The sequence below is a fragment of the Mytilus californianus genome, unplaced genomic scaffold (assembly GCF_021869535.1).
Source record: "Mytilus californianus isolate M0D057914Y unplaced genomic scaffold, xbMytCali1.0.p SCAF_2, whole genome shotgun sequence".
In the NCBI taxonomy this organism is placed as follows: Eukaryota; Metazoa; Mollusca; class Bivalvia; order Mytilida; family Mytilidae; genus Mytilus; species Mytilus californianus.
In genome coordinates this window covers 136,639,563-136,653,605 of record NW_026262668.1, presented here as the reverse complement: position 1 = coordinate 136,653,605, position 14,043 = coordinate 136,639,563, and the positions used below count along the sequence as shown (strand labels likewise).

The window sequence follows — 14,043 nt, the reverse complement described above, 5'->3', positions numbered from 1 at the left end:
ATTCATAATTTTATCATAAAAAAAACTTCCTTTTTAAAAGATATTTTAAACACGGTTGTATAAAACTACTTTAAAAAGCGCATTTTCTAGTTGCCGTCAATTTTGTGCACGCCGTCTGTCAGGTGTTTTTTCTGGTCATCAAAATTTATATGCTCCCGCCCACTTTATGACTCGCCGGAAGTCGTATAATGTGATTCCCTAAGAACATGTTTACATTTTGCAAGTTGCTATACTTTTGTCCATAATGGATCATAAAAGAATTGTATGGACGCGACTGCATATCTCCGCGTTGTTCATTAAATTTATGATATTTTGAACGTAAGTTTAAACATAAACTTGCTTTTGTTGTTATATTCTACGACTTCAAAGCGAGAGTGAACACCGATGATGACTTCGTCTTTTTCAACATAAAGTTTTTCTTACGGAAAATCATTTTTTACGCCAACAGTACTTATTGAATATTAGATATTTAATAACCAGTTGGTTTCAATAACCAACAATAAATGTCGTTAACGTGACAATGTCAGTGTCCTGAATCTTGGCTTTTATTAAGTCTAACACGGACTTTTCGTAGGCAAAGCGTTTCAACTGAGGTATTACACAGAGGCGTCATTAAGATGGAGGAAAGGGTTTTAATAATCCTGACAACGATTTAATAGGCAATACGAATTTGTCATTTTCAATAATACGAAGAAAAGATATGTTTTTAATTTCTATATTAAAAGTGAAATAGAACAAAAACCATACATAATTCGAAATAAAGTTAAAAGTAGTTCACCTTATCATACATTATATAACTTCATTTAGTGAGTAAGAGCTTTACATCCGTTAGGAGACTGGAAAGGTACGTGTTTTCTAATACTTGGCATACCTTTGATTACGTAAAATGACTCAACCTAATGCTAAGTTGCTCTCAATGGGTTGTTCAAAACAATTCTTCAAAGCATGTTAACTTAACAAATACATAAATTGATGAGCAGTGATAATCACCAAAATGGATCATCTTCCTCGTCCGACTTTTTCTTTGACTTCTTACCGGAAGTCTGCTTTGTAGAAGTTTTAGTTGCTTCAGATTGGTGTGGTTGTGGTGCCGGTTTTACAACAGTGACAGTTCTCTTTCCTTTTTGGCCCTTCTTACTGTCTTTATTGCTTGCGTTTGTAGATGTCTTAGGCACAGGTTCCGCCTCTTGCATAGCATGGACAGTATTAATAGGTTTTTTACAGCATACATTGTAGACAATGATGAATGTGATAATTGAAAAGATGATAACGCCACCTAAAATTGCAATAGTGATAACCGTCATCTGTCCAAGTCCAAACAAGTATCCCGAGATTTTATCTAAGACAGTACAACCGGCCTGAAAGTAAACAATTTGTGGCAATTATTTCATGCATATCTAGGACAAAAGATTGATTGATTGTTGGATGCTTAACGTCCAGTGGCAAATATTGTATGCATGTTTACAATGAATTCAATAGGTAAGACACGTTTGTGCGTTTTTAAAATATGGACACCATTGAGCCGTTTAGTCTTCAATTGGTCACGTTTTGGGGATTGAACACGTTCGGGCGTTTTTAATAAAATGGACACAATTGAGCTTTCATAAAAAGGACACGTTCTGGCGCCCTTTAGCAACTAGATATGTTTTTGCAGTTAGTGACGTCAGATGGACACGTTTGTGGGAATTGGACACGCTTGGGGAGATGGATACGTTTCTGAGTGTTAAATTTATACTTCAAATTTTAATACATTATGCAATGAAAATTGTTTTATCTTTTTTATATCATTTGTCTATTGTAAACGACAAAACAGGTGGCGTTTCTGGTTGTTTAAAATTTATTCTGAAAGATAAAATTGCATTATTGTCATAATGGATAGTAATATAATTTAGGCTGCAAATTACTTTTTGAGGAGATTTTTTATTGAAATGAATTATTTTCTCGAATCAAAATACCTCATCGATATGGTATGCTTTCATAAATGATAAAAAGAAGAAAACAATGAGGATTTTGTTGTACATTATATTTTACTTTATAATTTACACCTTTCTTGATGGAAACATAATAGGAAAGGCCGGGAAGGGGGAGGTATTTCACTTTATAATTTACATCTCTCTTGATGGAAACAGAATAGAAAGGGGGATATTTCACTTTATAATTTACACCTCTCTTGATGGAAACAAAATAGAAAGGGTGAGGTCTCATGTAGACGGTTTAATCTGGACACGTTGATATAAGTATACCGTTAGCAAAAAAAGAAAAAGTCCGTAATTGTCAATGTCAATAGGTTTTTGATTTGATTGATAGCTTTGTTCATTTATTTCTGCCTACTTATGACGTTTACGCTTTAGCATACGGCCAGTTTTCTTTCACTTTTTTTTGTAAACTTGGACCATTCAGGCCTAGAAAATTTGCCTAAATGGTGAAAGCCGCATATTGACCTCTATAGAAGTGTATTGTTGGTGTTGTCAAGATGTTGTCACGTTGGTGTTTATACCACGTGATGATAAGATCTTCTATAGAAGTGTATTGTTGGTCTTGCCAAGATGTTGACACGTTCGTGTTTAACATAGCCAGAAATTGGTAGTACTTTTGCTAATTAATATTCATAATATGTAAATGAGAATTGTACCACGTGATAATAGTTTGAACTGGACTGGCTTGATATCATTAAAATCTTTAAAACACGGATATTATAGGTTGCCCGTCACAGAGTCCTTGTTTATAATCACTCTGATATTTCCGTAAAGTTGTCAGGCGGTCAAAATCAAAACAATGAACACGAATTTAGTGAATTTTTCGTGTTTTCGTGAGTTTATTCTTCTTGAAATAGGGGCATTTTAACTTTACGTGGGAACCTAGAGTTCAACGACTACATATACAAGGTTTGGACTTGCTTATTCTTTGGACATTCAAGTTTCAAGTTTCATCCCCGCAACCTGTTTTTGTAATGACCTTGTTAGCCAATTTTCAACACGAAGTTTGCAAATTTGACGTTTCAGCCATTTTAGCCTGTATTTTATACTGCAATGTTAAAAGCCTCTCGCTTCGATTTTTAAAATAGCTCAGGAAGCTTGATTTTTGCAACGACAGTCATTATGTTTCGTTATAATGGTGTATATTGTTGTGTATATTTATTTTCTGTCCCCGCAACCCGTCTATCACTTAAATTAAAGTTAAAACAGACTTTTTTTTTCAAAATTCCCTATCATTTCAATATAATTTCCGTGACCCGTATCCGATTTCTTTGGTATAATATTCAAATAAGCAAAGTGGTGTTGATTTCTGGATATGAACCACATGTTGATAAAATCTTTTATAGAAGTGTATTGTTGGAGTTGCCAAGATGTTGTATTGTTGGTGTTGCCAAGATGTTGTTTATACCACGTGTTGATAAGATCTTCTATAGATGTGTATTGTTGGTGTTGCCAAGATGTTGTCACGTTGGTGTTTATACCTTTCTTTCTTTCCAAATCTTCACATCCTTTGTAGGACAACCACACCGCTACACTATCTGTTCGGCATGTAGAACAAAACCCACCACCATGAATGAAGAAATATATGTACACTCTATTTTGAATAATACTATCCTCCACCAATATATACAAGTTCACTTTTGTAGTTGCTCGCATAACTTGTTGTGTGTACTCTTAGTTGCATTTAAAATTCATAGGCTAGTTACTGGACATATTTACAGGGGAATTATTTATGTTTACGTGGTAAAATAGTTCATACGTAAAAAGAAACGTTGTGAAATAATTACTTCAATCAGATTCGCACTCTAAAATCTAAAATCTAAGATAGTTCGCCTTAGAATCTAAAAAGTCGGCTCATTGAGCTTATTGTCTTTATATTCACATTGTAAAATCTACTTAAATCACTTGTACTCCGCGCATTGAGCTTGTCTTTACACATCATAAGTCTAATAAAATTAAAATATTCACCTTATCTATATTAGCACAATAAAGAATAAAATGACTTTAAAAGGTAAAAGATATCGTCTCGAGTCTGTATTGGCACCGGCACACCCATATTACGTATTAATAAGCATAATGTTCTTTGCACGCATGGGCATAATACTCTCATGAGCATTTGACATTTATGATGTTATACTATGTGTTCGACCTATTTGGAGTTGACTGCCCTACATCCCAGACCCCACCCTCCCATAGACCATGACCAGGATATTTTCCATTCAGCTATGGTTGTAGTAAGAGTTTACATCTGGCACTGTGTATAAGGAATATAAGACGTCTTGCTTGGTGTTCTATCTTTGAGACTTCTTCATTGTTTAGTCGAAGTTGTCGTTGTACCATGGTTACGTCCATCAATATCTGTATTTTAAACCCTTCACTTAGGGACTCCCATAACCACGTGTTGATAAATATAGATTCTACCACTGCATCGAGTGTGATACGATATTTATCCACTCGAGACAGTTAAATTTTCAAATTTAAAACGCGAGGCTCGCCGAGCGTTTTAAATATTTAAAATTTAACTGTCGAGAGTGGATAAATATCGTATTACACGAGATTTGGTGGTGGAATCTGTTTCTCTAATGATTTTCAAACAATACGCAGGCAAATTTATTATCTTTTCGAATGATCTGCAAAAAGATGTGCTCTTTCTATATATGTGACGTCATCAGGCATGGTCGACTTTTTTCATGCCGTCACAATAGGAAATTCAGAGAAAAGCAAGAAAATTCGACGTCATAATCGGATTTTAACCAATGAAGAACTGAGATCAAACGAACCACACGTTGATTAAATTTTTTTTATACAATGGGTGCAGAAAGGGATAAATTGACGAAGAATTAGAGAAAATCTTTTATAGAAGTGTATTGTTGGAGTTGCCAAGATGTTGTCGCGTTGGTGTTTATACAAGGTGTTGATAAGATCTTTTATAGAAGTGTATTCTTGGTGTTGACAAGACGTTGTCGCGTTGGTGTTTATACCACGTGTGGAGAAGATCTTCTAAAGATGTGTATGGCTGGTGTTGCCAAGATGTTGTATTGTTGGTGTTTACAAGATGTTGTCGCGTTGGTGTATAAACCACGTGATGATAAGATCTTTAAACTGTGCAAAGAACAATAAACATTAAAAACTATTTGGGCACTTACGATGTTGTCATTTTCATCTGTACCATCCACACAGTGTGGTACTGTATCACACTTCAGATTCGTAGGGATACATCTACAATTTATTAAATGTAGTGAAAATGTGTAGAGAACATGTTTTAAAAAAGATAACAAAAGAAAACATTCTAAGCCTTCTACAACAAATCATGACAAGAAAGCCAGAAAGAATGATTTTTTTTCTTTTACGAATATCAAAAGGATATTCAGTAGTATGACAGAAAGAACATGAAGATGCATTAAGTTTATAAAACTTTTTCACAACGGATTTGTTGTTATGACCCCCTTATATGTCCATATCATTTAACCAATATTAACATATCATTTCAATAAAAATTCTAAGGTCGAATTTTGAATAAAACGTAATTTAAAGTGGAAAAATGTAAATCAAATTAAATAAAATAAACGAATGAATAAAGAAAAAATAATCCAACTAATAATGACTTACCTGTTTGTATCACATTTAAATTCGTTGCTTGAGCAATTATCGGCCTCACGAAATGCTGTAACGAGCAACTGGAAACCGGAAAAATGGTTTTGACTGTTTGTGTAAAACTTTAACTGCACCTCTGATGAAGCGGATACAAATGGACTTTGACCTGTCAGAAATAATGCAATCTTGTTTTAGACATACGACATAATAAAAATCAGCACAGGGGGTCGGGGTGGGGGGAGGGTGGTGAGTGTAGTTAAACTAAATGATGAGTTAGGTTAATGAGTAATGAACGAAACCGATAGCCATTGGTCTTCAAGAAATTAAGAAGTGAGAAGTAAACAATCAATTTACCCCCCCCCCCCCTCCTCCACCCTCATGACTTACGAGAGTTTTTTGTGAAATTAGTCGCTGTGTCGCTCATCTAGGTCTATGTGTGCATCTTCAACAATGGACACTCTTCAGAATAGAATTCATGAAAAAAATCTGTTTTTGTTGAACTTGTATTGCTGATCATTTTTCTGTTAACAGTTTCTCTCTATCTTCTTTAGTTTTTGCCCAAAACATAGAAAAGGGTAAAAATTCGCCATTTAAGGTAAATCCCTCCCATGTTGGTTGACAGGCGAGATCATCGGACACATTTTTCAAAACTAAATACCCTTATAAAGATTGTGGCCTGAGTAGTTTCAGATGAGAAGATTTTTGTAAAAGTTAACAGACGACGACAGATGACGGACGCCCAGGTGATGAGAAAAGCCCACTTGGTTCTTTTGGCCAGGTGAGCTAAACAACTTACCCAGAAGTGTATTGAACGAAATATTCTTTTTTCTGTTTGAGTTGCCACTTCATTTAAAATGACAGACGACGTCATTCTATGTCTGTACTGATTTCCCACCTCATAAAACCGATGATGATGTATTTGTTTCGATGGTACTTGGACCAAAACGAAATCATCAATTCATCAAAACTTTGAACAACCGGGTTCTGACATCAAATCAATCAATAATTTCTCGAACTCTTGCTAATTATATCGATCATCTTTGGTAGAAGGAAAAGTTATTAAAATCTGAGAAATCAATTTTCGTACATTTATATTAGATAGCCGCCATTTAGGTGAACATTTAAATTAACTCGATATTAACGAAACTTTGCTGTACATTCGATATAGAGTAATGCCTTCCCATGTTTATTTAAGGAATGACTGTAATATTGTTTCTGTCTATGAAGAAATTACGTCAAAAATGTGGTGCACACTGAATAAACCGCGTAGCGGATTATTTAAAAGTGTGCACCACAATTTTTAGGTTATTTCGAATAGACAGAAAAAAAAGTACAGTCATTCCTTATAATTTAATTCTAAATTCCATTTTAAGGAGTAAATCAAGAAAAAAACGTTGATGATGTCACGGTCACATGACAAAATTATGTCTATGAGCTGATAGACAAAAGACTTTCCGCCAATCAGAAGACTACCTCCAAAATTAATTTATATGAACATAGAGCATGATATTTATACCGTTTCAAAAAAATGTTTGCAGTTACTAAAAGCAAGTTCAAAATACTTAATGAATAAAAATAGCACTTGATAAATTGTGAACATGTTATAAACGAATCAAATAAGTTAGAATATACACAATGATATCAATATAGAATATACAACATACGTACATAAATATAGAAAACGTTATTTAAATTCGGCATAGTATAAGATATATAACCATAAGGTCTGGAGAGTTTGTTTTTTTTACTGACAATGCAATTTACTGTAATGTGACCTTAATATATAAATATAAATTAACATTCTTACCTGTACTTCCGCAAACTGTCAAATCGGCAGTAAGTCCGTTAGTGTTTTCCATCGAGCACATGTTAGAGAGTGTTGCATTATCATCTGAACAGTTGTTAGCTACGGTACAGTTGTCTAGTGAACAGTTGTTTGCCGTTGTGCAGTTGTCAGTAATAGAGGCATTATTATTGATTGTACAGTTCGTGTTATATAAATTAGGGGACGTGGTGGTGTTTTGGTGGTCAAATATCTTAAGTCCATCCAGACATTCATTTCCTACTGCATTTTCCAGTTCAAATTCTAAAAATTTTATCAAGACTTTCTTCCCTGTAGGTAAAAACATATACATGAAAATGCAATATATTTGTCTTAGAAAGAAAGCTATATGCGGCATTCTGTTACTGATACTTGCGTAATATCACATAAAATTATCATAATTTATACCTTTTTCCTGGGAACTGCCTTAAAACAGTATTAACTAAAAAACACTTTACAAAAACCGGGTGGTAATATCTTTTTTGTTTAAAAGTTTTGCTATTATTAAGTACTAAAATATGAAAATTTGACAATCCAAAATATCTCAATTCGGTGGTTGTGATGTAGGGGAATAGTATCCAAATTACAAAACATATTTCAAAATACATTTATTTTAAATATTTGTTGAACGTCAAAGTGTAACAAACCAGGCGCGAACCATGAAACTCTGTGATCTACTGGAGTATACGGATCGAAAGTACTTTGGCGTATTCGTTCTGTGTAATTTGGTCTTGATAAAAATACTGTTCATTCCCATTTTTTTCATGGAGTAAAACACTTGTGCTGTCCTATCGGCCATTGAACGTTGTGACATTGACATTGACATATCCATATTGACATTTTAAACAGTTGACCCCAATACGGTAATCGGCCTTTTTTATGCTAAACCTTTGAATTCTTATTGTACGCATACTCTGTTATTTTTTTTTATTTGTATAGATTTACAACAGACAGAGATTTTCATTATTTGTGAGCAACAAATTGAAATTAAGAAATTATCAAGTCTATGAACAACTAAGTTTTGTTTTATGTGTTATTATTTCATATCTTGATTAAGAAATATTTATTATAACAAAGCGTGTTTTGTGCGCATCCCGGCTTTTATTTTTTATCGTGACATAGTGTCCTCAATAATTCTTAGATATATAATACGGTGAGTTTAAATTGATAAATTACTAACTCGAGTTTTTTAATACATAACGGTATTATACCTGTCCCAGCGTTGAATTTAAGCTCACAGTTCTCGTTCGCTCCGTAATTTATGATACTTCCAAGTTGATAAGCTCCAGTATGAGACCTGATATACACGTCTTCTTTGTTATTGATTGTTTCACCACAATTACCCAAACCACCACTGTCCATGAAATAATCGGGAATGATATTCAAACAACACGAGGAACCAAAATATGTCGTTAGGACAATGACAAACGTGGAAAAACTTCCTACCGACATGTTTTTTTTTCAAGTTACACTGATCGGCAGTGCATAAGCTCAATCATGACGTGTAAATGGCGCGAGTAATATTCTTGACGTTACGCGCTATGTAAGACAATGCATGACGTTAATATATTGGCATCATACAAATGAATCCAACAAAAATGTTTGCTCATCAGTGAAATACAGTCGTATTACATCAAATAGTAAAAATTGGCATGCAACTTTGGCTCGTTGAACTATAACTGTAAATCGAAAAATAATGCATTTATCTCTTTCAGTATTTGAAATATTACTGATTGAATTCTTTTAGAATATGTGAACATTTGTATAGAAAGCACATAAAATCGGCAAATAACGTTCTTAGATTTATCTTAAAATGAACAAATCTACAATTTCAAATCCATACTTTTTCTTAAAAAAACTCTATGTTGTTGATACATAATACCCGTTTTAAGGATGTAATGAATTGTCTTGGTCTGTAATATGTCTTATCGTAGGATGAATTTTCAAAGCTTGTCATTATGCCAACCTTTGTTAGTATTTTTTGCGGGAAATGTAAACAAATATCATGCATCATCGGAACATACAAATATACTCATGCTATTCCCAAAGACTTAATCAGCAAAGTCATATTCGATCATGCTATTCATATATTTAGACGCATGCGTACTTGTGTTGTAAAAGATGAATAAATCGAAATCTCCGTTTAGGAAGAGTGCCACATTTCGTAATGATCTCCAACCCGAGCATTCTCAATCCAAGGAAATAACATGGAGGCCAACTTGCTTGCTTTCTAGAAAATAAGTAATTTCACTAAAATGGACGTTGTTTCTATTTTGATGCTAATTGATGGTAAAATTACTTCCCTTATAAATAGACGATATTGACCGATAAAATATTTTAAGACGCATAATTTCTCATCGGCAGATAACGTACTTTAACCTTGCGAGCGCTCTATGATACGATATCGATTAAATTTTTTTAACTTTACCTGCACTACAGATTTTTGTAAAACTTGTTTGTATATTCTTCTGTATATTTTATATTCCACAAATAGCGAATAGAACAGGACGGTCAAGTGGACTACGCATCATTTTTGTCTGTCAAAAGTCAAGAACTGCGTTATTCATATTTTAATGTTGTCTGCGTTCCTTTGCTATCTATGGGATTTGGTGTTAACGGCACAAAATTAATTCACAACTTTTCAGGCTTCCGATTTAAAGCTTGACGTTTATATCGACACTAGTCTATTGTAGAAACCATAGGTTGATCTCTAGCTTGGTTTCTGTCTCATTAACGTATACCCAACTTCTCCTTCCATTCATACTGGAAACTAGCACTTGCACTCAGCACAGTTAACGAAATATTTTCGCATTGATAAAAAAAAAAATCCTGAACACTAAAGCTAATAAAATTAAACTAAATAGATGAAACAGACGTGTTTTGGTTAAAATAAATCAAAACATAACTAAATTGTATTATTACACTTCATGTCGAAATGCGGGATTCTGATTGGTTGATACGAGGAAGACAATTTACTTTATTATATTTCATGTCAAAATGCGGGATTCTGATTGGTTAATACGTGGTAAACAATTTACTCTATCCCATAGCAAATACTCTATTACCCTTCACGGAGACGCTTGATCATTTGTGCGCTTTTTTAAATAGGGATGACTGTTATGTACAAAACGTCATAGTTTATTACTTTGAATTTGAAATTTAAAAGACAGTAATAACAGAACATTCAGTATAATAAAGTAAACAACACATAGTTGAGAGGATGATAGAGCAGATTGTTACCCCTCGAAAAGGCATTGTCAACCTTGGCTTCGCCGCGGTTAACAATGTTTTCTCGGGGTAACAATCTGCTCTATCACCCTCTCAGCTATGTGTTATTCATATATTGTTACATGTATACATTTATGGACACTTAAGGTCCTACATCATGTCGATACTTATTTGGCATTGTACTAGATCATGCTTTTCTCCGACTGTTAATACGTCTTTATTATTAATCCGTGGACGTGTACTGATATATATATTATAGTCTGGAAATTGGTTTATTTATTAGTTGAAGTTGAACTAGTTTTTTTGAGTATTTACAAGTAATCTTATGTTGGTACTTTATGTTTTTGTCTATTTTGTAAAGTTTTTTTCGTTGTGCGGCGAAGTGATCTGATGAGTTAAGCCCTTTTTCGTTGATTTTTATCGTTTGTTCTGATGTTGTGCTGTTACACTACCGACCCAGGTAAGAGGAGGGTTGAGCACTCGCAAACATGTCTAACCCTGCCATATTCTTTACGGAGCCGGAGAAATAGGTAAAAGTCTATATTGCGCAAATGTTCAATATAAGCAGCAGTGTCATGTGGCGAAATGTGTTCCAGATGAGGTGCCGGATTTCAAACGCGTGTATGAACGTATTGAGAATTGGAGATCGTGTTTTATATCTAAAGATGTCCCGAAGAAAATTAGAGAGAATGAGATTGCTTTTTTCTATAGGACAGACTCCAGAACAATAGCTTGTTCACGCAAAAGAGTGAAATAAAACTGAAATTGCTGATATAAAAATGGCTATTGTTGAAGATGCAGGTGTCCTCGTCCCAAATATGAAAGGAATATTTGCCCCTAAATGTTAGGGAAACAAAAAACCCCAACATATTCACGAAAATAGGTGTGCGGATATAATGTGTAAAGCATTGAAGAACTGTATTACCCTATTCCTATAGGAAAATTATAAATAAGTAGACTTTAGATCGAACATAAACGACTTGCTATGTCTATCCTCACAGACAGATCTCATGGTATATCTAAAAACATCTAAATTAAGGTTAGATAGTGTTATCCATTAGGCTTCCTTCTTCAGACTTTTTGTTGTAGTAGATTTAAACACTTTTAACTTTAATATTTCAAGTTCCCAATAGACCAGGACAATTTTTGACTGAAATTTTATGATTCACTTTTATATATCCTTTAAGGTTTTATAGTGTGTTTGAAGTGCATACAATGATGCCATCGGAATTATTGTATGACTATAATTAATATTTAAATGTTACATTATTTCAAATCAAACAGACATATATGTAAACAAATCTGTTACATCACTTAAATTGTTTTAATGACGACAGGCTATAATAAAACTCTGACCGAATCGCATAGAAAAACATGTATCACTGAATTATTGAAACGGAAACCGACTGTATACAATATTCAGTATGATGTTGTGATAAAAAAATTGTCACTTCATTTTATATATATTCTATTCTAGTTCTGCATGTGATTAGTATTTCCTAAAAAAAAAAAAAAAATCCGGAAAGAAATTTTATAAGTGAGTTAATAATTAATATACATATATACTTTTCATAAAAATATGTATGGTGAAATAATTGTTATTTATATTCACAACAATAGGCAACAAGTAAAAGTTGCAATCTAAAACACCACATTTTCCATTTAATCATTTTTAAACATTCATGTAGGACCAACACTTGGTTAACTGTAAAACTGAGACATCATATACAAAAGGGACAATCTAAATTCATTAATCGAAGAGAAAACCATGACTTTGTGGTGCTCATGGTAAGTCCAAATTCGGTGATATGCCTAATTCAACATTGTCACCATCAAGATATTCAAAGAGGACGGGATTGTGGAGATATATACTCCTCAAAGATTACAAATTCAAAACTAATTATATATTTGAATGTTGTTTTTATTGGCATAAATATTTATGTTTTTATCAGTAAATTAAAACCAAACTAGATATTACTGTTATATACATATGCACATTCACGGTTCTACAATCTGTCGATACCTATATTTTGGCATTGCACACGGTCTTTTGTTTCTCTGACTGTTAATGAAATCTTAACACTAATTCCATTGGATATTGGATGTGTACTGATTGATTTTTTAGTCTTAGATACACGATTTTTTCATTAGTTATTATTGGGTTTGAACTAGCTGTCAGTAACAGTTACTCCAAGTACTCTCAGATCTGTACTTTGTGTCGTTTTTGTTGTGGGGGTGTATAAATCCCTGACATGCCCGGTCTGTGATTTTGTTAGTTGTTTTTTTGCTTTGTATCGATCTGATGAGTTAAACCTTTCAAACTGATTTTAATAATTTGTTTTTATGTTGTACTGTTACACCACAGTCAGAGGTTAAGGGGAAGGTTTGGCGCCAGCAAACATGTTTAACCCTGCCGCATTATATATGTGCTTGTTCCAAGTCAGTAGCATGCAAGTTAGATTTTGTCGTTTGTGGCTGTATATCAAATTTGTTTTCCGTTCACTGTTTGGTACATAAATCAGGCCGTTACTTTTCTAGTTTAAATTGTTTTATATTTGTCATTTTGGGTCCTTTTCTAGCTGACTGTGCGGTATGGGTTTTGCTCATTGGTGAAAGCCGAAAGGTGATCTATAGTTATTGACTTCTATGTCATTTGGTCTCTGGTGGAGAGTTGTCTCATTGGCAATCATACCACGTCTTCTCATTTTTATATCCATATGCAGGCGCTGCTGGAATATTGCTATATGGAAAGAAAATCACAACCGTAGAGCTGAAACCATCTTTGGTCATGCCATCCACCCCTTCCGCCCCGATAGTCCAGTGAAATGGGAGGGGGGAGGGGGCCCTGAAATGACTATGTACTATATGACTAAAAGAAACTATTGAAAAACTAACTAAAACCATCTTAGATCAACTTTGACTGAAGAAGATAAATCCTTAGTTTTTTTTTTATATTATCTAAAATAATCAACGGAAAATTTAAAGAAGTGCATGTTATATAAAGTCATGTCCGTGTCGATGAACTGACCATTGAGCTAATGATACTCTCGGATAACTAAAATTCTACCAGGAGCATTATCGACCCAGTGTTAGATAAAATTAACATCCAAAAGGTTTTTCTGAATTGACCAGATGCAATTGTTCGCTCAAAACCAAATATTTCAAAGCCAAGGATGTAAAAATACTTGTGGAGATTTATGACCAAAAGGGTATTTGTTGCCTAAAACAAAGCTATAACCTTATAACAGTCTCTATCTTTTTTATCTTTAATATTCGACAATTTGATCTTTAATCATCTTCCCATTAGGATATTTAGGATATTGGTGTGTTAATTATAGTGAAATTGGAAGCATAGATGATACACACTTAATTATTCTATTAGTTTTCATGAGTTGCAGAAACTTCTACTGGAATTGATATTCA

The 14,043-nt window shown here is 33.7% G+C and overlaps 1 protein-coding gene across 1 annotated transcript; it reads right to left on the bottom strand.

The window, feature by feature from the left end:
* Positions 1 to 701: 701 nt before the first annotated feature.
* Positions 702 to 8,848, bottom strand: LOC127728842 (uncharacterized). Its single transcript, XM_052236438.1, has 5 exons — positions 8,604 to 8,848; positions 7,378 to 7,683; positions 5,586 to 5,736; positions 5,123 to 5,195; positions 702 to 1,358 (listed from the first exon to the last, which is right to left on the bottom strand). Exons 1-5 carry the CDS (start codon positions 8,842 to 8,844, stop codon positions 987 to 989), a joined length of 1,143 nt encoding a protein of 380 aa, XP_052092398.1. The 5' UTR covers positions 8,845 to 8,848; the 3' UTR covers positions 702 to 986.
* Between the last annotated feature and the right edge of the window lie 5,195 nt (positions 8,849 to 14,043).

Coding starts and splice junctions, on each gene's coding strand:
- LOC127728842 (XM_052236438.1), bottom strand. CDS start 8,844: ATGTCGGTAGGAAGTTTTTCCACGTTTGTCATTGTCCTAACGACATAT. Junction 5,196..5,585: donor TTTAAATGTGATACAAACAG/GTAAGTCATTAT, acceptor AATAAATTGTAG/ATGTATCCCTACGAATCTGA. Junction 1,359..5,122: donor CAGATGAAAATGACAACATC/GTAAGTGCCCAA, acceptor GTTTACTTTCAG/GCCGGTTGTACTGTCTTAGA.